Source organism: Triplophysa rosa, linkage group LG1 (assembly GCF_024868665.1).
Source record: "Triplophysa rosa linkage group LG1, Trosa_1v2, whole genome shotgun sequence".
Lineage (NCBI taxonomy): Eukaryota > Metazoa > Chordata > Actinopteri > Cypriniformes > Nemacheilidae > Triplophysa > Triplophysa rosa.
In genome coordinates this window covers 16475945-16502642 of record NC_079890.1, presented here as the reverse complement: position 1 = coordinate 16502642, position 26698 = coordinate 16475945, and the positions used below count along the sequence as shown (strand labels likewise).

Sequence of the window (26698 nt, the reverse complement as noted above, 5' to 3'; positions counted from 1 at the left end):
CTCCTCCTCCACACCATTCAGTAGAGCCACACCTCTAACACACTCATCCATGAAACTAGAGGTGCTCCCTTTAAAGGTCCTTTATTCCTCTGTACTACCGTGAAACTACATGAATGACTAAAATGCTAAATACATGACAAAACAAATCATGGTTTTAATACTGTTTTCGACTTGTTCATGCAAACGTATGTTCTGTATAGAGTTGTGCTGTGATTTACGTAAAAGTAGCTAAGTAAAACAGTGATAAACCTTTAAAATGAGCTTAAAATGTTGTTTATAAACATTTGTAGACTTTTATATAAAAACAGAATAAATAAAAAAATACTACTAATTGTTATTATTTTATATGTGTGGGCAAGTCGTGGCCTAATGGTTAGAGAGTCGGACTTGCGACCAGAAGGTTGCCGGTTTGATTTCCAGAGCTGGCAGGTCACGACTGAGGTGCCCTTAAGCAAGGCACTGCAGTGATAGCTGCTCCGGGTGTATGTGTGTTCACTACTCTCTGGATGGGTTAAATGCAGAGGTCATATTTTGGGTATGGGTCACCATATCTGACTAATAGGTCACTTTCACTTCACTTTAAATATTGTAACTATTTTCAATTCAATAAAAATTTATTTATATAGCGCTTTTTACAATGTTGCATTGTTTCAAAGCAGCGAAGAAAGACAAAACAAACAAAAAAGTTAGTATTAGTATTAAAGTAACAAACGGTCCATCTTTGCTCTTAAAACAAACCTAACTCAGTTTTACTCAAGTAGGTATAATAGATGACGCCAGAGCGATCAAGTGAAAATGTTCAGTGGAGTCTGAAAAGTAGATTGTAGTTTCAGTTGAAAACAATTCTCAGCACCGTGGAAAAAAAGGAAAATTACAGTGGATTAGAGGTAGATCAAGTGCCAGAATTGAGTTCAGGCATCCATGAAATCTCTTGTACTAAAGTAAATTAAATGAAGTATAATGGGCTACTTCTGAGCAGTTGTTTCTTTAGTCCAGAGTTAGTGGTTTTAATTTAGTACTTTGTTGAACTGAGGCCTTAATAATAATGTCTAGCAACTCTTTACCTTTGATAATGTTCTTATGAATCACTCACCGATCTGTTATTATGCACCATGATAGAGATTGAAAGTTGAAATGTTGTTTTGTTTGTGTATTCATTCATAAAGCTCAGACCTCACCCTGTCTGTGCAGAAATAACAGAACCCATGCCGTGAAACAGTTGTGCAAATATAAAACATGTTTCATCTATAAAGACAAAGAGGAGAGGATTGTTGAATACTTTGGTATCAAGTATTTTCTTCAAGTTTTTAGAAGTAAACTCAATATCTGTCCCTGCCATCTCCCAAGCCTGTCGCCTATACCAACCGTTCAGTCCACTCTACAAAAGAACAACTGAGAAGAGAGCTCTGAGTTGTGTAACGCTCTGTCTTATACAGAGGTATGATCTAAAATGGCAATAATCTTTGTAGGTAAACATTGCAATTCTGTGTATCAGGGGTGTATTCCAGAAAGCTGGTTATGTGACATACACGGGTAAGTTTAAGGGTTAGTTAGCGGATAACCCCAACTTTCGGTTCCAAAAACAGAGATAACTTTCAGGGTATGTAAATAACCGTATATGTTCCAGGGTTAGTTCATTTTAAGGAAATGTTACTAAGCTTTAGGGGTTGTCTGCGCATGTGTGCATTTTGATGAGCGTCAAGTGGGTGTGGAAGCACAGATTATGTATAATATATTATAATTTTACAGCAATATTACAATTACATTTCCAATCTCACCCATCGCAATTTAGCATTCACAACAATTTTTTTGTTAACTTCATTATTTAACCTTTTAAAATGGAATAATCTTTAAATAAAATAATGTAAGCTGTTATTGTTAAACTTTAAGTAAGCTATTTATATTAAATATTGTATATACTTTGAATTAGGTTTATTAAAACATCTCCAAATATCACTGGATAAATATACACATCTTACAATTTCCAACAGTTAAAGGATGTTAATAGTGAAGTATTTTAACTCCCGAGGATTGCATATCATTACTCTTGTCCACTTATTATGCAATATTTGATGCATTGGGTCAAAGATAGTTGTGGCTAATGGTTAGAGAGCCAGATTTAAAACTTCAAAGGTTGCAAGTTCGAATCCCAGGCTGGCAGGTTTCCAAGGCTTTATTAGGTTACCCCCAATGGGACCATGGCATATTGTTCACATATTTAAATTCTTATTATAATTTTAAATCCATTTACATAAAAAATACATAAAAAACTCAGACTTAAGGTTTTTCATACTGACTGTATTCCATAAAAATGTCTTTCTGATCATCAGCCTCCTCCTACAGTTTAGTATTGAAAGACGTTTCTCTAAATTACAATGAGCCTTTCAGGATAGGCCGTTTCCACCTCTTTTAACATTTGGAAAGCCATGGCCTTTTAGCAAACAAAGTCAAAAGAAACAAACAAAAAAACTAAATGTATGTGTATTTGAAAGGGATATATAAAGGCTACATGATTATTATGTATATATGACTGGGCCTAACATTTTAAACCTCTACCTCATGTCACAGCAGACCTTCATCCTCTGCTGTAAATTAATTATCATACATAGTGTAGTGTACTGAAAAGCATTGCACAATTTTTTTTCCAAAATTATGACCAATGTAGTAGTTTCTAGAATTAAAAGAGTCGCCATTAATATGACTACATCAGCAACTGTTGCAAATAAAGCTGATACAATGCAAAATCAGTTTTCAGAAAACCAAATAAAGGTATATTTTTTAAGGAACATACAGAGAAGGAACAAAAAAGAGGTTTAATACTGCCTTCAAAATTACCAATGTGATACATGCACACAACACAATTTTGGTAAAATACCATGGTAAACACGTTAAAATTACAGTTACAAACATCTCAACAAATCTATAGTTTATGTAACAAATATAGCCATGATGATTATATATTTTAAATATTATAGTATAAAAATAGTGCATATATTAAAATATTTATATTTTTAATTAAAGAATTAATTTATAGCGTTTATAGTTTTATAAACACATAACCTAAATAATTTAATTTGATGATTTTTATCCCGCACTTTATACACTGATCCAGATTTAAGTCTGTGAAAAAAACTCTGATTTATAACGTTGTTTTACAGTCAAAAACTTTAAGCTTCCTTGCCGTTTCCATGGCGACTCGTGAAATCTGTGATCCATTCGACAATGTCTTCATGTTGTTTCTGTGAGCGCGCGTTAACTCTGGGTATCTTTCGGGAGGTTGATTAAACTAACTCTTCTCAGGTGATTTGGAACCAACAATAGACTCAACTAACCCAATTTCAATTTAACTCTCTCTCTCTATCTCTCTCTCTCTGACACACACGCGCACACACATGTATCTCTGACTCAGCAAACTTATTGGGTAAGATTTTGACAAAGTTTTTCATACTTATATGACCAGAGCCATTTTATATTAGTGAGTGTTTCCTCTGGGCAGCTGATCTGTCCCTCAGTGCATGGCATGAACAGGCTGATGAGTTTTGGCAAAGGAGAGGGATATCTTGAGTAAACACAGACGTTGCATTCCCATGCTCGGAGACTTGACTGGTGATAAATACTGACATTTGTCAGCGTGACCAACAGTCCATAAATAAATAAACTCCAACCAACCAACTTAGAGGACCAGCCACAAGCTATGACAAAAAGTCATGTGCATATATATAGCCTACATTGTAAATTATTTTCAGCCTTTTCTAGCTCAGAACATTGAACGTGAAATTTAAATAATGTCTTTTGCAATCAAATCGGGTCTGTTTCACACATCAAGACAAGGAAAACAGACTATGATGACCTGACCATATGAAGACAGCAAACTCTTAAAAGCTCTCATAACACCTTAGAGTAGTGTATTATTAATAACTTCTTGTGGGTTTAGATCAAATTAAAAATGCTTGGATCCTTTCAATGTCATAATTGCTATGTATGCTTTGTTATATCCTCTTATTTCCTGTTAAGGGGAGTATGAACAGTCATATCAGAATATTCTGGACAGTTTTATGCAAGACACATAAGGATGTAACAAAAGGAATTTATTGAAAAGGAAAGCCATAGGTCACTAGAGATCATTACCTCATCTCTCAGAGCAATAAACCAGGAATCAGTAAGTGGAGGGTGAGAAAGAGATTCTCTGTGTGTAGAAGAGAACTAAAAGAAAAACTGGACAGGATGTTTGATGTCATATCCCTTTAGATTTTTGACATTGCAGTTACCCGGTCAGTGGCAGGTCACTTTTTAAACAAATCTAAATAGAAGTATATTAGCATAAGAGAACATCTTGACGGAAGAAAAAATCTCAGAAATAAAAGTAACAATGACGCTAATAAAAGACCAGTCAGGAGATGAAATATTGCTTCAGACCTCACGTCTCATCATTAGTTCCACTCAGTATGCCCAGGCCTGATACTAATAAGGGTCTTGTCCTAAAACACTGGACCAGCTCTGCATGATGGGAACTGGGCTAATACAGACCTGTCAACCTACATTGCAGAAAGCTGCTCCATTCACATTGTATAAAGGAGGAGGTAGTGTTGATGAATGTGAGAGATTGTATGTAATGTGTGTGCGCGTTCTTTTTATGATTCACTCAGAGCTGAATTACAGCCAGTTTAACTTTTAAACTGATCTCTCCCACTGGATCTGCACACCCATTGTGGGTGTGGATACACACCCAGAGCAGGAGAAAGGCTGTTTTCACACATTCAGATGGGAACACAAAATATTAAGGCTTACTGCACAAGAACTCCTTGTATGTGTGCGGTCCCATGTACATAAATGAATACATACGTTTTAAAATATATGTGCATGTTTGTTGAGACGTTTGACCCTGAATGAGTGTTACTCTAAAGAAAGCTATTTATTATAAAAGTGATGTTGATATATTTCTTGCAGGTGCATCCCAATGACCACTTAATAAAGTCTATGTAGGTCAAACACATCCCACACATGCTTCCAGCTTGATATTTACACTGGTCACAGATGTTGAGGGGACATGATGCAATGCGAAGAATATATATATATATATATATATTTTTAATCTGAGTTTAAATCAGCAGTAACTCAAAGTTTTATAAAATATATATTTTTTAAAGTGAGTCCATGCTGATTAAACCTTAAATATATTGTGAAAACAGTTATTGTCAGTAGTAATAAAATTGGATTAAAAGTAAACACAATGTTTATTTTCATAAGTTTTCTGTTTGTGGTTGAGAGACTCTGAAGATTTCATGCTATACAACGTTTGTATGAAAATCCAAATGTTTGACACACAGACCAAAATACTCACCTTAAACTGTAATAATCATGATGACACTTTTCTACAAGCACTTGATCAAATAATAGAATCAGTTAATGAGTGTACATTATTATTTACTGTATTTGTTTTATAACCCTCAGCATGAAATGATTGATAACAGCATCAGCGACTCATAAATGCAGCACATGCGGGAGGGATCACTGCATGCCTCATTTTCACATTATCATCTGTCTGTGTGTGTATTTCTCAGTCTGTCTCTGTCTCCTTGCTGAACCCTTACTGCTGCTCTGTCACACCTTAATATCTGTACTAGCTTGTTACTGTCTAGCCAACTGTGGAACATTATTTTGTACTACCCCACTTAGTATAAATAAATACAGTTAATGGACTTAACCATGTTGAAACAACAGAGCTATAAAAACTATTTAAATATTGACGGTCATCTTTCAGTTTTGTATTGATTCTGTTACATCAGTGCTCATAAAACATATTAACATGTGATTTTTTCATAATATTATTTGTTATAGACGGTTTCATCGGACACACATGCCTGGCCCGAATTTAATGTCCGGTCTGTGTTTGTTGATAGGTCTAGCTAGTGGCTAATAATATAACTATTTTTATTTAATTCATATTAATATTCAATTGTATTTATATTTTATGATATAATAATTGTATTAAATAAACAATTTGTTGAATGGGTCGTGTAACTTTGTTGCATTTAAGTTTAGCCAAGTAATGGTTCTTCTAATGGTAACCCAAAATAATACTAATACAAAATAATTTACTCTTTATTTACCATTTCCTAATGGTTAGAGAGTCGGACTCGTGACCAGAAGGTTGCCGGTTCGATTCCCAGGGCCGGCGGTTAACGACTGAGGTGCCCTTGAGCAAGGCACCTTACCCCTACTTGCTCACCGGGCGCTGCAGTGATAGCTGCCCACTGCTCCGGATGTATGGGTGTTCACCACTCTCTGGATGGGTTAAAAGCAGAGGTCACATTTCGGCAATGGGTCATTTTCACTTTTTTTCACCTTTTTTATAGGTAGACTCATGTGTTTCTTTAAGTAGGCTTACAAATCCATCTATTAATCTTCAACACAAAGTAGTTTAATGGTGTCACTGAGCAAATCCAGACATTTTACCTAACATTATTTTACAGTTCTACAGAAATGAGAAAATCAGGAATACAGATACAGAAATCAGGCTTAAGGGAAGAATCTCTGGGACTGGAAAACTGGAGGAAAATGGATGGAAACAGATAGACTACAGAAAAACTGAACTCATGGCAAAAATTTGCTGCAATTTGAAACTGTAAGGAAAACAATTCAACTGTACAGAACAATTACTACAAATATGTAGTGAATGCCACACTATCAAAAAGAATAAAGTCCAAAATAAAAACATCCAAAAGAATATATTAGGCTCTAAATGTATAAGGATATGCATTACAGTTAATGCTTTATGAATATTTTTTCTCTTTAGCTTTTCTCATTTTTACTTACTTTCATTTATGTTACTGTCTTGTATGTTATCATGTATCATGTATGTATCAACTGACCTAAAGTGTTTAATTGAATACAGGCACATGGCGACCTCTCGCGTTAGTGCAAAAAACTAAAGACACATACACAAAGCAAAACAATAGCGTCCTCTAACGTACATTTTTGCATTAATGCTCTAATTGATTTAACGACAACAAACAAAGCTGCGTGTCTGCAATCGATTACGAATGTACCTTCTTTTTTATTACAAATTATATAAACAATGTGCTGGAAAATGCATGACACTTCTTACGATCAACATTTCTTCTCCATTTTTTCCACGAACAGCATTGCTTGTTTTGCAAATATTTGCACTAAATGCAAAGTGTATGGGCACATGTATTTTGTCTCGACATTCTTCGTCTTTTATTTCTGACAGCGAGGAGGAGCCCGGGCTGTTTATTCGTTCACGTCACTCTTTCTCTCATTCCCTTCTTCCTTCCTTCCTGCCGAACACAGAGAGCCAGACCCAGCAACAATTCAAACTAGAAAGCGACATTCAAATCTTCCAAAGTGTTTTCTACGTATACACCCGATTTTTGGAGCGTGGTAAGTTCGACAACGGTATGTTCATTATTGCCATAGAAACGGAAAACGAAACTAATCGAATAACCCCCGAAAATGCCGGGTGTCCCACTGTCTATCCCAGCGAAACTCACCGATATATTTGTAACTGGCCTCAAAAACAATTTGCACTCTGAACTGGATGCTGATATTTACATTTCCGCTTTTCATCAGACAACAACATTACGGTTTGCGTACGTAATTCCGAAGGAGAGACTCGGTATCTGGGTCATTTTTCAGAGCCAAAATGTCGCCTTTTCTCGTTACCTCCACATTCTCTCATGGCACAAACAGATGGCGTCGGGAGGGGAATGGAGGGAGTGAAAAAAAAGCCGCATAAACGAATAGAGCAGGCCACGCGCTCCCTCCTCTGCTCGCTCTGGCTAGCCTAGCTCAGACCAAAACTTAGGACAGTCAGGCCCATCCCATGCAGCCTGCATCAAAGTTTCTCTCTCTGAAGTTGTCGGTTTCTTGTCGGAACTCTTTGCATTTGTACTGAGGGCAGTTGTTGCAGAATGTGACTTTAGTTGGCTAGTGAGTTTGTGTGGGATTTGTTTGTTGTATTACAACTGGTCGCCGTAGGTTTATTATTTAAACAGAGCACATTAATAAAGTATATACGCATTAATAACTCACTTTGATTGTTGGGAAACAGCTTTAAAGACAGGTTAGGTGCAACATTCCCACACATCAGCTGAATTTCAGCATCAGTGTCTGTTTACTCCTACTATACGACGATGTTCAAACACGTTGTTGTTTACATGAAACGGCATCTGTGTCTTTAAGGCGGTATTGTCAGAACAAAGTGGATTTCTTTCTGTACGGATGTGTTTAGAAAGGGGTTTGTCATGGAAGGGCAGGGTCGTGCAGACACAATAAGGACAAACGTTGGAAGGACGTGTGCTTGTGAGCTTTTGTTGTCTCAAGGTTACTCATGGTGTGAATCTCTGTCTGATTAAATTTTTGGCTTTGCAAATTTCCTTGAACAGGATAAATTAGCGGGTTAATTGGAGTCCCAGTAAAGATCATGACTGTAGTGCTGTTTAAGTGTTATTTTCAGTTGACTGAGGTCACCTTGCCTTGTGGTTGCAATATTGAAATTCTGGCCACCTGGCATTATTAGTAAGGCTGTATATCCATCCTTGCTTGACGGTAAATGGTGTCTGTTATGGTCTATAAGGTATTACCTATTGATCAAAAAGGGTTTCATGCCATCTTTGTTTCAATCTACTCTTGACTGCCGGAAAGCAATCAGTTTTGTTTTTACTGTATGTGGTTTTATTTTATTACAGTATTCAAGCTTTCAATAGGTTCTATAAATTTAGATTATCTGGGGCAGTTTGACCATGATGAAATCTTGTTTTCCTAATTTTCCCTATTTCCTTTGGTCTTTTTCTCATTCAAATGTACAGAATATTCATACTGCGTCCCCTAAAGTAAAATGCTTTGTGACTCTACACCTTTTTACTTTTTAAGTTCCCTTTAATGTTTTTTATTTTCATTCCATTTGATTATTTTTCTATTTGGATTACTCACTACTATAGCCTACCTGTTCTGTACTGCTAAGACTTTTTTTTATTTGGCATTTTCATTGACATTGATTCTGTGTAGTTGTGAAGGTGTTATTTACAAGTAGGAGGCTGGTAGGAGGATAAAAGAACAGGGAGTGACTTATTTCATGGTACATATGCTAGATTTTAAGTTACCGTTTCTTTCTCAGGCTATTGGTTTTCATGCGAATTGGAAACTTGTTCTCTTTGTTTATATTATCTTGATCTTTGTTGTGTTATTGTAGTTTTATTCAGATTAAAATAATTTTTCAAGTCTTCAGTAAGTGCCAGCGTAAAAATAAGAGAGCCGTGTTTTTAATATGGCAGTATTTTTAAATATTTAATATCATGGCGAGTATGCCCTCTAGGATAAACTGGCCAAAAAATAATTTGTAAGAAAAAACCTTCAGAATTGTAACATTACCTGGATATAGGGTCAAAATGACATTTATTATGAGCTTGCATGTGTCTTGTTAAATGTTTTTGCCAGAAAGTTATGACCTCACTTATATTACAGGGATAGTTACATTTTCATTCTTATAGCATCACTTGCTGGCACTGCTGAACCAGATTTACATCTTGTCCACTAATGGTCCTTGCTGTAGTCTTCATCTGTTTACATACAATTTACATATTTTTGTTTGAACCTTATTAGTGTTTTACCTCTATATAACCCAGACATGCAGACCTTTCTTAGGGAAGATATTGACTTAAGGTCTTTGCACATACAGTCCGAAATTGTCATATGCGTTTTTTCGTATTTGGCTCTCGTTTGTACGGTGTCCCGAATGGTTAAAAAATGCCACTCAAAATGCTTGACGGATGCGAAAAACGCAGAAAATCGAACCCGGTCCGAATTTTTTTATGACGGACGAAAATATCGGAGGCAGTGTGTAAATGTGATTGACACAACGTGAGGTCGTATTTATTTTTTAACGTGTGGAAATTTCGGACGCAAATTTCGGACTCAATGTGCAATGGGCTTTAGACTTTGTAAAACACAAGAACATTCCACTGAAAAGCCCTTTCACTTGCTGCTTTCTTCTGTCTCTTGTTCAGTCTCTTACTACCCTGTCTGCTGGTAGTTTGAATTCTATGCAGTGCCCCACCACACACTTAACTTACAGTATATGTTTCTATTAGTATTACGTTGTTTCTCTTTTTTTCTTACTACATTTAATGTTTTCTCTTTCTGTATCTTTTTCTCTTTTTTCCTCTCTCTCTTTTTCTTTCTGTCTGTTTGTCTCTGGCTCTCTCTCCCCTCCCTCCCCTGTTATTTTAATCTCCTCCCCTCTCTCCCTCTATTGCTCTCTCTCCATTTGCTCTCACTCTCTCTCCCTCACTTACCATTTGCTCTCTCACAATACCTCCCTCCCTCTTCTCTCTCCTCACTGGTGAATGCTTCTCTTCTCCTCCCTCATCCCTCCATTTTCTCGTCTTTCACAATCCTTCTCTCAGCCATTTTCTATAAAGATATATCTATGTAAGATAAGTATAAACAACCTATACATGCTCAATAATAGATTATTATTGTATTTTCCACATGTATAATATATGTCCATATTATTTGTCATTTAAACTCAATTGGATATATACATTATAAACAAAGGGGTTATAAGAGTTTGTTTGTCACATAAACATCTATACATTCTGGTATTAAATGAGTGGTTCCGCTCAAACTTTGTTTGATAGTATGTTCAATAATTTATGAATTGCTTGATGTTTAGTTTGTTTGTGATTGAGATGTTCCCTGCTTAATGACTCAATGTGATGACACAGTTTAAATAAATAATTGTATGCAAGACCAGAAATGCACATTAGATTGTTTCTGCTCAGAGTCAACAACAAGAGAAATGCTAAACTCTCATGTTTCTCAACGCACAGGCCAAAAGGTCCTTGTGTGATGCATGCTTCTCTCTTTTAAGGCTGTTACTCTGTTTTTTTCCCCAAGCTTTACATAAAACCCTGTCTGAACGTTTGCACAGCATCCATCTCTTTTGCCTCCACAGCTTTGAAAATATTTTGCATATGTATTTACATTTTGTATACAGCGTGTTCCGTGTTGTTGTCCTATAGAATGTGATTTCTGGTATACTCTGTCCGTTCTTTGTGAGGCACGTTGCTTTTCATGTGCTTGCTGTGATGTATATTTATGTCTATATCTTTTTGGCTGAGATCACATCTTGTCAACATCATGTTTTTCAAGTGTTTGTGAGAGCACGCCTAGCCTATATGAAACCGAGTTAAACAGACGAAAGGACAGAGTGAAAGAGTAAAAGAGAGAGAAAATGAAAGGGGGAGGGAGAGAATGAGTGAGGGAGGGAAAAGAGCACTGTGTATGTGTGTGCTTGCTTGCACCAAAGCAGAGAGAGAAAGAGAGAGAGTGGGGGAGGGGAAAGTAGAGAGAGAGACAGAGAGAGAGAGAAAGTGAGAAAGAGATAGAGGAAAAGAGAACGCTTGCACACAGAGAGAACAGAGAGAGAGAGAGAGAGAGAGAGAGAGAGAGAGAGAGAGAGAGAGTACAAGAAACACAGAAAAGAGAGTGTCTGTGTGTTTGTCCAAAAGACGACATGGTGTAGGAGAGGGGGGCAGAAGGTGAATTCGAACCTGTGACTCTGGCTTAGGATGAGGTCTCTCAAACACCTGAAACCACAGAGCAAGAAAAATGTGGTGAGTTTGCTGCTAGGATGTCCTCGCAGGGCACAGTTTGTGCGTGTGTGGACACTAAACTACTAGATGTCCTAATTGGGTGCCATTAAATGGCTTGATTCTTTGATTTGTAGTCATTGCAATGTTGTTTTATAGTGTGCTTTTTCATCAGTTCCAAAACTCATTGTTGTGATTTGAACTCTGTCTGCTTTGTCTCTCTCTCTGCTACGTTTTTGCAATCCTTTCATTTATACAGTCTCTCTGTTTATTTTTTCCATTCTCTCTCTTTCTGTCTCGCTCTTGCTTTCTTTCACTCACCCAGCCACTCTTGGCCCCTCCCTCTCCTTTTCTCTCTTTTTGCTGTTAACTCCCTCATTCTCTCTCTCTCGCTCTCTGAATAGTGTCTCTATGTATTGGTATAGATCTTGCACATAGACAGTTGTATTAGAAATAAAATTACAATCACTATTAGTATTATTAGTATTTTGGGATGTGGTTAGTGCAACCTTGATATAGAGTTTACATTGTTTTAAGATTTGGAACATAAAGGGTCACTGTCACAAGACAATATGGCACTTAAGGTTCAATTAAGAAGTTACGGAAGTGAGAAAGGGAGGTAGTTTACTTACTTTATGACATTGACATTTGATGGCATGATTCAAGCTGTCTAAAGTGAGAGACTGCAGACTTGATCCCCTGGACCATACACACAGAGAAGTTTGTCTTTTCTGGGCCACAAGTGGCACTTAACAGAATTACAGTCTGTTTGAGACATAACATCATTAGCTTAACTTATATTGTGGTTGATTGAAAACCTGCTTGAAAACAGTTTTATTCAGTACGACTAGAAGTGCAGAAGTCACACACTTTAAACCCTGTCAATGGTGCTATATTCTCTTAATGGTAGTTTATGGTTTTCTTCATACTCTATTGTCTCCAAATTGTTTTCATTTGTGTGCCTTACAGGAGGAGAAGACACAGCGGCTGGTCAGATGTTATTCTGAGGCCATGCACCAACAGATGGATGTAGGGACACAGACAGACCCAGTTGTGGTCCTGTCACTGGCCCAAGCTGCTGTGTTGGGACTGATCTCCCAGAACGAGGTCTTTGGTGCTACCATCGCCCCTAACGGCTTCTACACAGGAGATCCCAAAGAGTCCCCTGCTCCACCCGGCGAGAGAATGGACTACGAGTACGCCGACCAGCTTATAGGTGCCAATGGCGACTACCTTGGGGAGAATTTGGGCGAGGATGGACACATGCACTCAAGCTGTGCCGAGAGAAGGTGGCAGGGGCCGCCAGAAAACAGCAAACCTGTGGTAGGGCATCAAGAGGCAGGATTGCTTGTTAAAGGGGAGTCTGTGACCCCAGGTTTACCCTCCTGCAATCACATGATGAACAACATTGTGTCTAGAGAGGGCATGCAGATGGTGGACCCCTCTAGCTATAGGGTGCATCCCAAACAGCATCACAACAATTTCTGCTCCACCTGCATCCGAGACGTCAAGAGTACACACCCTCCACCAGATCAACATTTACACCCCCACCCTCATGCCCACACCCACACGCCTCAAGAGGTGCTTTCACGCAACAGGACACACACACTTAATAAAACAGCAGATGAGATAACGGAGGATGGGGAGAATGGAAGAAATGGCATGAAAACGGGAAGTGGTGGGGAAGAGATGAGCAACTACTTTCAGGGCAGTGAAGTTGGGTACGAGGGTGGGGAGATGGAAGGGGTCGGGGAATTTGAGGAGAACAACGAGGGGATGTTTTGGGGGGAACACGTGGAGGGCGAGGCGCCCCGTGGGCGTCGCATAGACCGCCTGGACATCAACATCCAGATCAACGAGTCATACTGCGTGGACGTCGGTGAGGGCCTGAAACGGTGGAAGTGCCGCATGTGTGAGAAGTCGTACACGTCCAAGTACAACCTGGTTACACACATCCTGGGTCACAACGGCATCAAGCCACATGCGTGCCCTCACTGCGGCAAACTCTTTAAACAGCCCAGTCACCTACAGACGCACCTGCTGACGCACCAAGGTACGCGGCCTCATAAATGCACCGTGTGCAAAAAGGGCTTCACCCAAACCAGTCACTTGAAGCGGCACATGCTGCAGCACACTGATGTCAAGCCCTACAGTTGCCGATTCTGTCGTCGCGGTTTTGCCTACCCCAGCGAACTTCGTGCTCACGAGGTCAAGCACGAACGAGGACGGTGTCATGTCTGCTCGCAGTGCAGCATGGAGTTTCCCACGTATGCCCACCTTAAGCGGCATCAGGTGAGCCACCAGGGACCCTCCACCTTCCAATGCAGCCAATGCAACAAGTCTTTCCCGTACCGCAGCCAGCTGCAGAACCACCAGCTGAAGCATCAAACGCAGCGCTCATTCTCCTGTAGTCAGTGTGGCCTGCAGTTTCTTCAGCTGCATCAGCTACGTCAACACTCTCTCACACACAAGTCGACCAAACCTCAGGCCCGGGCTACAAAGGTACTGACAGATGTTCCCTTATTGTTTTTTACTTCTTATTTAGTAGTGTGGTCTGTAACAATGTTAGTAAACATTTGTTTAGTTTTTGTCTAGTTACTGCTAAAACTATAGCTTGACACAGTTTCGATAATGCACCCTTTGCTCTATTTGATGTATTTTTTCCTTTATTACTATGCTAACCTCTTTTACAACCTCTTTCTCCTCCCATATTTTCCTCCATTACCTCCAACACCTCCCTCACTCTCACTATATGACTGGCGAAGGCCATTTCTCTCCTTTTCATCCCTCCATTTTCTCTTCCATCTCAGTTTCACTCCCAGCCATTTTCCTCTGGACAATATCTATTGTTGCACAAGATTTATTTACCTAGCATTAATGTTCTTTAACACAGTACAGTATAGTGTGTCAGTTCACTGGATATTAAAAATGTGTGACCCTGCCTGTGAAAACCAGGCTAAAGTCTCATCATGTTACGTCAATTTTATCAAGGTTATATTTTCACGGTATGTTCTTTACATTATGTAGTATGATTTTATGTAGAAAACAGTAAATCACAAAAAAATGACGTGAGCAAGGTTTTCACAAACAGGGTCACATATATCCAGATAGTTTTTCATATTATTAACCCTACCCATTCTCATCGATCTGCATATAAATAACACGCTATTGCAATACCGTGTAATATGTATGCCAAAGTTCAATTGTGCGTGCATACTGTATGATACGCCAGTGTTTGCGTGCACCTCGGTGAAGAGCAGCCATTTTGAAACGTACATGAAGAGGAGACACTGAAATAATTAAAATAATACCGTTACTTAGGGTTTGTGTTGGGGTAGAGTTTATAATATGCACAGACGCTAACATTAGGTTTAGGGTTTGGGTACAGGTTAATTGGACAACTTGCTGTTTAATATGCATGCACGCTAAAATTAGCGTATCATATGCATGCAAAAATAGGTGTATTGTATGCACGCACAATTGAACTTTGGCGTACATATTACACGATATTGCAACAGTATGTTATTTATACGAAATTGATGAGAATGGGTTCATTAACCGTATAACGTCATTAGTTTTATACTGTAACGTTTCAGAACTGCAGCACTTTTCACATTGTTTGACTGAGTTGCTGTATTTTCTTTTTGTTTCACTAGGGACCAAAGGGGTTTAAGTGTGACGTATGTGCACGAGAGTTCACGCTGTCTGCAAACCTGAAGAGACACATGTTAATTCATGCCAGCATTCGGCCGTTCCAGTGTCACGTGTGCTTCAAATCTTTTGTCCAGAAACAGACCCTTAAAACGCACATGATCGTGCACCTGCCTGTGAAACCCTTCAAGTGCAAGGTAAAACAACAGACATGCCACAGATTTTTCTCTTAAATTGTCTGGATTGGGTTTTTGGATGGCCAGAGTTTGACAGAGACAGGTCTAAACCTCTCTTTTTGACACTTTGTGTTTCACAGGTGTGTGGAAAGTCATTTAACCGAATGTACAACCTCCTGGGCCACATGCACCTCCATGCTGGCAGTAAACCCTTTAAGTGTTCATACTGCTCCAGCAAATTTAACCTGAAGGGAAATCTTAGCAGACACATGAAAGTTAAACATGGAATGGACGTCTCTCCAGATGGACAAGGTAAGAGGACCCAACTAAATTTTTTGGAGGGATCCAAATTATCATCAGTCTTGTGACCTCTGTAATTAATTTTCTTGAAGTGCATTAAATATTTTTACTGTTTTTATACAGAGGGCCCGCCAGACATGGAGCCCCATGAGGACTATGAGGAAGAGAACTTCAATTTTGCGACTCCAGAGAATTTGGAAAATAATAATGCTACAAACCTAACTAAGCTCTCTGAAGTGGCCATCCAAGAGCTTGACTATTATAACTTTGGGAAGGACGTTGGAAGCTACAACACAACTTAAACACAATTTAAGCTGAATAAATGTTAAGATACACGTGGCCTATGCTGGCACATGTCAACCATGAGTTGATTGAGATGTTCCTCCATGAGAACCACTGCTCACGTTTGTGATGTTATTGATGAGTAGGTAGTTGGAGGCCATCTTGTCCTCCTGGAGTTGATCTCGTGGCATAGCAACTCTGGTTCTGAAGCAGACCGATAGTTTCCAAAAAGCCTTTCGACTCCTTTCGTTTCTAACAAATATCAACGCTGTATCTTTAATATGTTGTCGAACACATGGTTACATTAACAAACATTAGCGTCATACTGAAACGCAGATATGTACTGTACACATGCAGTCTTGTGCAAAGTAATCCACACAGTCCTCCAATTATTATGTTGGTTGGGAAAATTGGAATGGCAGGTGCATGCAGCCTTGTGGCCTTCATCAGTGTGGTACATTATAGTTTGTTAAAGAGTACATTCCTCGAGATCATAAAAAATACATTTCATGAAGTGTTTAATTTTGCCGTGTTTGAATGTAAGCAATCTGCCAAGTTGTAAATCCGAAGGTGAACGAATAACAAAGTTATTAGCTTATAAAAAAGGTAATCGACTCTGAATCACGCGAACAAGCCATGACCTGTCCGAATCTTTAACCACAATGTACCTACGTCACTAGAAAAATCCCCGCCTACTGACTGCGAAAACTTAACTCTCTCCTCCCCAAACACTGTACTAGCTCGTTCGTGACTTGTGCATCATGTCTAAGAGAAGCTGTGTTCTGTGTAGTGAAACTAAGTCAGTCTTATTTTCACTACCAAAGGAAGAACTTCTGAGGAAAAAATGGTTACTATTTATTTTTCAAACGACACCAAAGGAGTATAAACCGAACGTTTTACTTTGCGCGCTTCATTTTACCTAAGATTGCTTCATCAATCTTGGCGCCTTTACTGCAGGATACATTAAACGTCTTTCCTTAAAATATGTTGCAATACCAACTTTATTTGGACCTGTAAGCTCCACCGAATCACAACCTGTAAGTGTGACTCTTTATTTTTGTCTTTACTTAAAATTAAATTTGTGTGACGTTATCTCATGTCTGTGTTTAGCTAACGTTACCGTTATTTTTGGGGTTGTTACTGTTTGTTTACCTAACGTTAGCTATAAACTCGTTGCGCTAATGTAAGTGTTCAACCATATTAACTCGCAAAGTCTTTATTTCAAGAACTGCGTGGTGTACTATAGTTATAATAACATCTGAAGATACGAACACCGTACACTGTATGCCGTGATAACTAACTGTTACAAGAGAAGTGTCTAAAACAGTCCTTTTTCTTACTGGCATCTGTATAAGTATTAAAGAATGATTCGTCAGACTCGGGCTCGAACTGGTAAGGTAAAATCGACGCCATCTCTCTCTACACTGTTAATATCCAACCACCTGCAAACCGTAATACAGCAGTAATGATAGGCGGTCCATTTGCGACACACGCTGAACGCGTTTGACCAATCACAGCAGACTAGACCATTTGACCAATCACAGCAGACTAGACCATTTGACCAATCACAGCAGACTAGACCATCTGACCAATCACAGCAGACTACACTATCTGACCAATCAGATCAGACTACGCTGGCGGAAAGGCGGAGATTACACAGATGAATCGCGGAACGAATCATTTGAGAGTCAGTCAAGAAGTAAGGTAATAAAAACTGCTTATTATTACGAAATAATAGTATTTTTACATCATGTATGTACATAAACTTGTTGTCGGACACTCCATAAACCAAAATAAGCCCTTAAAAATATTGAGGAATGTACTCTTTAACTTTCTTAAACTTTCATTTGTATTGCCTTTATTTCCAATGAAACACCATGAGTGCAAAAAAAGCCTACATGCAATGGTTGGATTTCTGCATGTGTTGTATGAAGATGGGCCTGTATGTAAAATGAAGCGCATGGGAGTGCACTTGGACCCTAACTACCACTCAGTCTGGTACAGGACCATATGCCGCCCATTCCTGAGCACTGCTTTTGCCAGAACCGAATTTTATCAGATGTTTGGTTTAACAACCACTGAGTGGAGAATTTTTATTTCATAGTATTGATTTGCTATTTATTTTGCACTATGAAAAATCATGATGAGCTTCTGTCATCACACACTGATCTGGTCTAATTTTCATCTCCTTGGAGATTACATGCCTGTGTTACATCCATAGTGAACTGTTTCTCGATGCAACTTTGCTGTCCCTGTAGATTAATAAATAAACTGGGTTTTTGAAGTTTAAATGTATGGAAATGTTTTATTTAGATGGATGTGCACAACTGACTTTAAGACTGGATTATAAACTAAAAGTATATTTAATGAAGCAGTATTCTACTGTACATGCTATAAAACAGTTTTAAATCACATGAAGTGATTTAACATTAACAACAGTAACAAAGAACAGTTCATGCTTTAGTATCATGTATAACCAAGATATTTCATTTTGATGACGTTTAACTGGAATAAAAACAAGAATATTTGATTTAAAACTACAATCACGGTTGTTTAAGACAACACTGGAACAGAATGTCAACACGGCAAAACAATCAAATGAACAAACAACATTTCCTATTTGATAAAACAGTTTCAATATTGGTCGGAAAAGACACGCAGCCTCCCACTTGAATTGGCTCCGAGCAGAGCGTTCCTGCTTGGGTGAAATGCTGTGATGGAGCACACTGTGGTCAGGTGCTCACTCTGAAAAGTGTGAAGGAGACATCCACTCTCGTGATATACCTGAATTTTGCGACACCTATCCAAGTTGCCTATCACAAAACAGTCTTCCTGCTTAGGGTCCCACATTGCACTTAGCTTGGTCAACCACCGCCCCGTATGCATGTAATGCCTGTAATAAAGAAACAAAATAGACATTACTGAGAATAATGATGAATAATGATAATAAAATGATACTGTCAGTAGTTTGTTTGTTTCACTGCCTGCTATGGCTGTGATCTGGGAAAAGCAAACAGTATTTGGCTGGTCATGTGATCGCACTTGAGGCAGCTCAGGTCTATTTAATATGTTGACTTTTATTTGGATGCTGACATGGCAGTTGTTCATTTCAGATACAGGTAAACTATATATAAATCATTTGTCATTCCGAGACCTCATTTTATGTTTTTTTTTCAGGAAATGGATAGAAACGCTGTGCTTTTTAAATGATTAAATACTGTATCAAACTTACGTAATTGATTTCAATAGAGGAGCACTGCCAACCATTTTGGAAGTGTTGAACACCCTAAAACAAAATAGCAGAACAGTTATTAAAACACTAATTTTTTTCAAAGTCTTTAAAAACTTTTATATCAAGGTTCCTTGCTTAGTTTGTCATTATTTTGTTCTCTACACTAAGTACTAGGTTTGAAGTTAGTAGTGGGTTAGTGTGTAATACTAAAGGTACATTTTGAAAAAGTGCACTGTATGTCTAAAGTACATTTTCTCATCTGAATTTTTAATTACACAGACTAACGCGAGATATGTGAAGTTAAATTAGCTTTATATCCAGCAGTTGACCATGGCATTCTGTACATCCAATTCCTATTCCAGTTATACTGACCATGCATTTGACTGACTTTTAAGTCATGATGCCCTCTACTGGTGTATTTGCTAGAAAGAATAAAAGGGCATCCGAGATTTATGTCTATTTGGCACCAATTTACGCATTTTCAGTAGTGATTTCTAATCACCTGATTTTATTGTCCATGCTGGTGGTAACAACTCTGTTGCCAGAGACTGGGGAGAAATAGGCACTGGAGATACTGTGAGAGTAACTGCCGAGTCCACAGACAACCTGACTGTTCCTTCTTTTTAGGCTGCGCAAGTCATATATGTGCACTGATCTAAAAAAAGGTAGAGAAATGTTTTAGATCATCAGCTATAATAACAGAACAAGTGACTAGTGGAAGTCTCAAACTTCACAGATGTTTATTACCGGTTCTCTGCCACTACAAAGTATTGCTGTTGCACAGGATGGACATGAATGCAGCGCAGAGTCTTTGGATCCATGGTGTGCAGAGACTCATATGATGTTCTGCAAATACAAATCACACAATGCTCCTGTAAAGCCATAGAAATACATGTTTGCAATTTGGTTTATAAGCCTGCTTCTCACCCTGGCGTTCGACGGTCAACAACAGCAACATCTCCGCTCCAGTCACCGATTAGTAGAGTGGAGCAGTCACTTGACATAAAATCAAAACTTTTCAACCCAAAGGCTGAGCGATACAGCTGGGTACAAAACAGAAGTGTTACTTGTAAGGTTTCGAAGGTCGGTAAATGGCACCCAAATTTTTTTAAAGTTTGACAGAAAAACCTCCCTAGTGGTGCACTTTAGTACACTTTCGTTTTTACAATATTACTGTACGTCACTTTGCCTACTTGAACTGGTTGAAATTTTTACCTCATCAAATACAGCCTTCTCCAGGTCCATGCTGCGTGCAGAGCCATCATAGCTGACTGTGATGAGGTTGGAAGGCTGAGATGAGAAGGCCATGCAGGAAATTGGTTTAGAATGAGGCTCAAAGAGAAGTATGCCACCATCACCCCACTTAGCGCCCTGATAAGAAACACAGTAACCATAATATGTTATTATAGGGTTAACTGAAAGGATTTAGAGAACAGTTCTTATTTTGCTCACACAACAGCTTTCTTCCATCAAGTTCTCTCACTTTACTCTTTTTTACAGTAAATATTAACCATGAACTCTACCTGTATGTGTTGACTCACCATCTTCAATAGTCCTAGTTGACCCCAGATGTTCCCTGCTGCCATGAGCAAGCTGGAGGAGGCAGGGTGAAAAGCTGCTGAACAGATTCGATCTCTAACGACTTTCACCACACCGCTGTCATCTATAGACATCTCCTGGAGCCTCTTTTGGTACCTAAAAACAGATGACTTACAAATTAATTTACAAATTGATGACAAGGTCAAATCTAATATGAAACAACTGACATTAAACATGTAATGCATCGGTAACAGACACTATGAAACAAAAACAGACATATTACTCACGATTTTAAATCTGATGTTTCTGTCTTTTGTTTTATTGGGCACTATAGAGGATAAGATCATACATGTTAGTATTCGAGTCGGTGTTAAGACAATAGAAACAGAGAAGTATACATAGTGACCCTAACTATGGTTACAACAACCCGTCTCACAGCCTATATTTTACTTTTATTTAACTATGTAACATAATTACCGTTATTTTCCAGTCTATTTCTACACAGAATAAATGAATAGAAATGACATCCAATTCTTAAAAACTGATCACTGATTGGATACATTAAAATAGTGTACAGCAGCATCACATTCTAAGGAATACAGAAATATTCTTGTTTATATTGGCAATGTACACACTACAAAGTACCAGGAGTGAATCCCCTATATGATTCTTCCATGTGTGTACGGAAGAGGAGTCACTCGCATATGTGATGACTGACAGTGTAACCATAGCGACGCTCTGGTGTCTTGCGCTTTGCGCATCGCAAAGGAGGCCCACAGTTGTTATGTTTTGAAGTAACTGCTGTTAACAAAGCAAACATTTGACAGCACAGACATGCAATGTCTTCAAAAAGTTGCTGAGTTTAATTTTGTTTCACACTGTTTTTAATACACAAACTGCACTCTCTCAATCTAATGTTTGGGTTGCCCCTAGTCCACCGGGCTGGTGGGAGCAACTGTCAGGACTAAGCACAAGAAGTGACATTCGAATTTAGCAGCTTTGTGTACATGCCATAGAGAGATGTAAATACTGACCTCATTCCAGATTTTTAACAAATCTTCAGGAAGCCCGACATGTTCATCCAGGTTGACTGGATCTAGTGGTATTAGTCCGGGAGGTTTTTCAATTTGTTTTTCCTGCAGAAGGACTCGTTAGTTAGCCTTCATAGAAAAGAGTGTATTTTCACCAAATTTAAATTAAAAAATAAATTTAGATTTATAAATGTATATAAATTGTCTTGGGTTCATTACTGCTCCTTTTGTTAACACTATAAATTCACGGGCATGTTAATGACGCACAGGCTCTTTGTTGACAGCTGCCGTAACTTCCAGAGTAAGAGGTGTCAAAACGTCCTTATTCTGTAATCGTAGTGACTTGCGAACAGGAAGCATCTCAGTTACCTTCTTTTCCCTAAAGCGAAGGTTACAAAATACATTTATTTGAATTTTGAACATTAAATAGCAATATCTATAAAATTTCCACTGTACAACTGTGGAAGAACACACAACAAAATTAGGTTACTTTTTCTGAGTTTGCTTTGGTCTCGGAGTCAGAGCAGCAGAGATCTGCAAAAACAAACAAACAATATGTTAATTCATTATAGACAAAATCCAAATCCAAATATTCTGTTTCAAAAATAACCAGAATGCAAAAAATGGTGTGTTGATTCAGAGTTTTACCTGACACAGATTAAGAGAACTGAGGAAAGCTTGGTTTTGTCTGATGGTCTTTAGACGTTTCAGTTCATACTCAGACAAACCCTCACGATGACCCTGTCAAGTAGATTTTCCATTGAGTCAGGAAGCTGTCTTAAAAGCTGTCCGTTATGTGAAGTGTGTGTACTTACTTTAAGGGAGTCTTCATCAGTTTTATTAAAATGTGATTTATTTGATTTGGCTTTCCTCTTTTGAACCTTTTTATCTTCCTCAGAGACACTTCTCTAAAGATGAAAAGTTACAGTTTTATGCATGTTTATAAACACAGTTGAAATCAATAAATGCCGACAAAGGACATCTTTACCTTTCTTTTGACTCGTGTTCTGGTGACCTCAGAACTATATGTCAGACATTTAGGGGATAAAATCTCTTTCTTTTCGTAGTTTTGTCTCTCTCTTATTCGCCGGGATGAGCGACGAATAGGTCCGTCCATACCAGGATTCTGAGGCGGTGTCCTCTCCTAAAAATATTAAAATCTGATTTTTAAAATAGTAATCCTCTATGCAGTAAATGTCTAGTAGCACTGTCTCCGACAGGTGACGCTGTTAACACTGCTATTTTCATACTGGTAACGTTAGAAAGTTTTCTTCTATATGTAAATACTGCCCAAAATTGTTTATATTTAAACTAAAAAATTCTCGGTGTCGTTCATTCCAGACTTAAGTATTCAAAATTAGTTTCAAGATTCGTGTCTATCTATCTATCTATCTATCTATCTATCTATCTATCTATCTATCTATCTATCTATCTATCTATCTATCTATCTATCTATCTATCAAAAAGCTAAAGCTACATTCCCGTCTCATTTAGACTGAGGTTAAAAAAGCACTAATGTACATTAAGACAAAAACGTCAACTCAAATGCTGAATGGCTAACGTTATAAATAAATGTCGATACGGGATAAATTAACAGTAATAACAGATATATTAACTTTACAAATACTTTTGGTGGCGCATATTATGTCATCAGCGCATACTGCATTTCTAAAGGTATTAGGTGAAAATAATAAATTTAAACGTGCAAAATCTCACCAGTAAAACATGCATCGATTTTAAACTTTCAGCACTTTTATCTATATCCATGTCATGTAGATTGGGGTACTTCTCTGTACACTTTTGTTATATAAAACAAATCTTACGAAAACTCCCGCGTTTACTTTCCTATTTTGTAACAGTCCCAGCCCCTTCTGTTACAAAACCAAAACAGTACTGTTGATTGGATAATCTCTGAAGAAAACGTGAATATTCATTACTTGGGAGGTTTTTCGGAACGACGTTTCATATCCGACCATTTTGCGGGATTAAAATTACATTGGTTAAATTTAGTTTATCAGTCTCTTGCAAAATTCGTTAAATACTTCTTGCTTTACATTTTTAATGTAAATTAAATTGGTGCTAACATATTTCGTAACTTTAATCTTATTTTAATAATAATGGGGTATTCGACATAGTATCAGACTTCATGCGGTGTTGCGCACATTGATCGACCTATGACGTCAAAGTACCGCGAGATAATTTCGAGAGTAGACTGCCCGTATGCTTTCGAAACGATCTCGCGGCATTTTGAGGTCACATGCAGATCGGTCTTCGTAGCTCCGCACGAAGTTGAATACTCGCCGGCTGATTCCACACGTTACTGTAACTGGATTAATTTATCTTCCAGCTGCTAGCCCAGTTTGTTCTGCACACACAGACTAGACTCACGGACAGTTCAACCAATTTTTTAGTTGTATATATTTTTATTTTGTAAACATTATTTACATTATGTTCGTACGTTTAGACTGGACCATTGTCAAGGAGGTGGCTCCCTCTAGTGCCTGTTCTCTAGAGCAGCCCTACACTACAAGTAAAAAAAGACCCAGGTTCTGTATTCAGTATTAGTACAGAGTTTTTATCTGCAAATGCAGAAACAGGTGTTCAGCCTTTTGCTGACAAAATCTGTAAGTGTTTTATTAGCTCACTGATACTACTAATTTAAGTTGAAAACACGGTCATAAATGTCCTCATAACACCTCTTTTTGTCTGTGAGCTGTCATTTGATAAATAATAAATTTCAAATCGTTTCTGAAGTCCTGTTATTTTGTTGAAATAGGTTTGTTTGGACTTCAAAATACTGCATCACTGCATCAATTAGAGTAATTCAAATGAAAGCATCCAGATATCTCTGTGCAGCATTGTTTTGTTTTATTTTGCGTGTGTAGTTTATCCTGTAGCAAATTATTCTTTAAAAGGGTAGTTTGACTGTAAGGATGAAAGAGTGAGGTACAAATATTAGCCTACTGAAAATATTTATTTTAAGATGATTAGATTTTGCCATAAACCCCAGATTATTTAAAACAAAATCTTTGTGTCTGATTTTTAAAAAACTGAACACTGAAATATTGTGACAATATTAATATAAATATTGCATGTCGATAATGTATGCGGAATAATGCAGTAGAAAAATATCCAGTGTGCCACATTTCGCATCATATTGTCACGTAGTGAACAAAAATATGTAGGAGGCCAATTATGAAGTTGATTTTGAAACAACAACAACAATCACAATAGAAAAATGTTAATGATTTCAAGCTGGATGTAAACGATTACTGTTGTTTTTCCTGTAACATTTTGTTAATTTATGTTTTAATACTATTTAAAATGTTGTTATTTCTGATAAATACAATTATCACTTTTACACATATAGATAAAGAGAATAATAATTTCTCCTATATTCAACAATAAATAAAACAGATCACTTTTCAAATGTAGCCTGCCAAAAAATGATGCCATTATTCAAAAGTTATGGGTTTATTTTTAAAGGATCTGCATTAAATATGTACTTGAAACTATTTTGGTGGCATTAAAATGTTAGATGATTAACAACAGGACATGATATTTCCAAAAAGTGTTGATGTAAATGACACTTTTAAGATCTGCTAATCATTGTGAACAATGATTTTTATGAGCTCTATAGGCACAGTAAAGATGAATAATGGTCTTTTTGGGAATGTGTGTTTTGTAATCTGCTCTGATGCTGAAGATGTTTTAGCATATATCCTATTATCCACATGAGTGATCCTGGTGTCTGATTCGGACGGAACTCCAGGATCAGATAAAGGATGGTTGAGGCTTGTTTGCTTTACATAGGACTTTCACACCATCCAGAGCAACTCAACTAGATAATTGACCACAAAGCCCACAGAGTCACTGCGTCCCTTTTTCTGACACAGGCATGCTAAGACATCACTAACCATCACTCGCAAAACCGGCAGTCAGGCGGAAAGACTGCTCGCCTCAGGATTGTAGTCAGGTTGCACGCATGTATTCCTTTTTTATGTATTATTTGAATTTGCCAACATATTTGTTACAGGTCTTCCATAAATTAATAAAAACTATAAGTATTAGGACAATTCATAGCTCTAAATGCAGAAGATGCACTTTATTGTTTTTATAGAATATAAAAACTCCTAACTGGGTTTTTATCAGTTCCAGAAAAAAAGAGATATTGTAAAAAATATGTGGACGTCATTAAGTACAAAGTTTTTAGGTTTAAGAAATTGTGGCAAGTTGATGGCTCAGAGAATAGGCCAATGCACAATGCTCTGTGCTTGAAGTTAGCATTTGTTGAATCAGTGAGAAATGAGCGTGATCCAATTTGTCGGACAGCAGTCTGGCCCTCACCCTGGTGTGAGATTGAAAATGTGTGTGTATTTGTGCGTGTTTTATTCCCATAACCACCCTTTCTCCTGGAGCTTCAGCCTATCTTGTACCAGACATATTTCACTGACATCTATAGATATGATTGAAAAATCCATTTTTAGTCACGCTGGGTGATGATTAAGCTCTTTACTTGTTAAAACTCGTCTTTAAAAAAAGCTGTGGCTCCGTGTTCCCTGGAATGCTACAAACCTGCATTCTCACATCTCCTTGAGGCAAATGTGCACAATGACAAACACACACACGCACACGCACACGCACAAGCACACACACGCACACGCACACGCACACACTTCCTTTAGTGTGTCGTTGTGTTATAAAATTTTATGTGATGTTGATTGCTTGGTATAACCTGTTACAGTAAGAGCTTGTATCAAAGGATTGCATGAGATCAAGCGTTTGAAGTGAGTGTACATAGAATTACACACACTGTATGCAGATGCTTTAGCTATTTGTCTCCAGTCTTGGTTTTGTTGTCCAGGCTATTTG

At 37.9% G+C, this 26698-nt stretch overlaps 2 protein-coding genes across 4 annotated transcripts; one reads left to right on the top strand and one right to left on the bottom strand.

Annotated features, from left to right (window-relative positions):
• The first annotated feature begins 7108 nt into the window (after positions 1-7108).
• znf710b (zinc finger protein 710b) lies at positions 7109-18561 on the top strand. 3 transcript variants are annotated; one of them, XM_057335169.1, is made up of 5 exons: positions 7109-7404; positions 12585-14117; positions 15272-15463; positions 15583-15754; positions 15866-18561. In XM_057335169.1, the coding sequence occupies exons 2-5, from the start codon at positions 12627-12629 to the stop codon at positions 16042-16044; spliced, it is 2034 nt and encodes a 677-aa protein (XP_057191152.1). In that variant the 5' UTR covers positions 7109-7404; positions 12585-12626; the 3' UTR covers positions 16045-18561. The 3 variants fall into 3 exon arrangements, with proteins under 3 accessions (XP_057191152.1, XP_057191159.1, XP_057191144.1); XM_057335176.1 differs by having other exon boundaries at positions 7109-7419; XM_057335161.1 differs by lacking the exon at positions 7109-7404 and adding an exon at positions 11321-11639.
• wdr76 (WD repeat domain 76) lies at positions 18316-23669 on the bottom strand. Its single transcript, XM_057335185.1, has 15 exons — positions 23543-23669; positions 22815-22970; positions 22642-22734; positions 22475-22567; positions 22317-22360; positions 22094-22205; positions 21830-21931; positions 21083-21123; positions 20798-20951; positions 20472-20627; positions 20184-20299; positions 20004-20102; positions 19759-19911; positions 19257-19310; positions 18316-18917 (listed from the first exon to the last, which is right to left on the bottom strand). The coding sequence occupies exons 1-15, from the start codon at positions 23591-23593 to the stop codon at positions 18659-18661; spliced, it is 1683 nt and encodes a 560-aa protein (XP_057191168.1). The 5' UTR covers positions 23594-23669; the 3' UTR covers positions 18316-18658.
• Between the last annotated feature and the right edge of the window lie 3029 nt (positions 23670-26698).

Excerpts from the sequence above, each read along its gene's own strand:
- znf710b (XM_057335161.1), top strand. The coding sequence starts at position 11,595 with ATGAGGTCTCTCAAACACCTGAAACCACAGAGCAAGAAAAATGTG. Across the intron at positions 11,640-12,584 it reads CACAGAGCAAGAAAAATGTG|GAGGAGAAGACACAGCGGCT; the intron begins GTGAGTTTGCTG and ends TGTGCCTTACAG. Across the intron at positions 15,755-15,865 it reads CGTCTCTCCAGATGGACAAG|AGGGCCCGCCAGACATGGAG; the intron begins GTAAGAGGACCC and ends GTTTTTATACAG.
- wdr76 (XM_057335185.1), bottom strand. The coding sequence starts at position 23,593 with ATGGATATAGATAAAAGTGCTGAAAGTTTAAAATCGATGCATGTTTTA. Across the intron at positions 20,952-21,082 it reads GAAACATCAGATTTAAAATC|GTACCAAAAGAGGCTCCAGG; the intron begins GTGAGTAATATG and ends ATCTGTTTTTAG. Across the intron at positions 19,311-19,758 it reads AGCATGGACAATAAAATCAG|GGTGTTCAACACTTCCAAAA; the intron begins GTGATTAGAAAT and ends ATTTTGTTTTAG.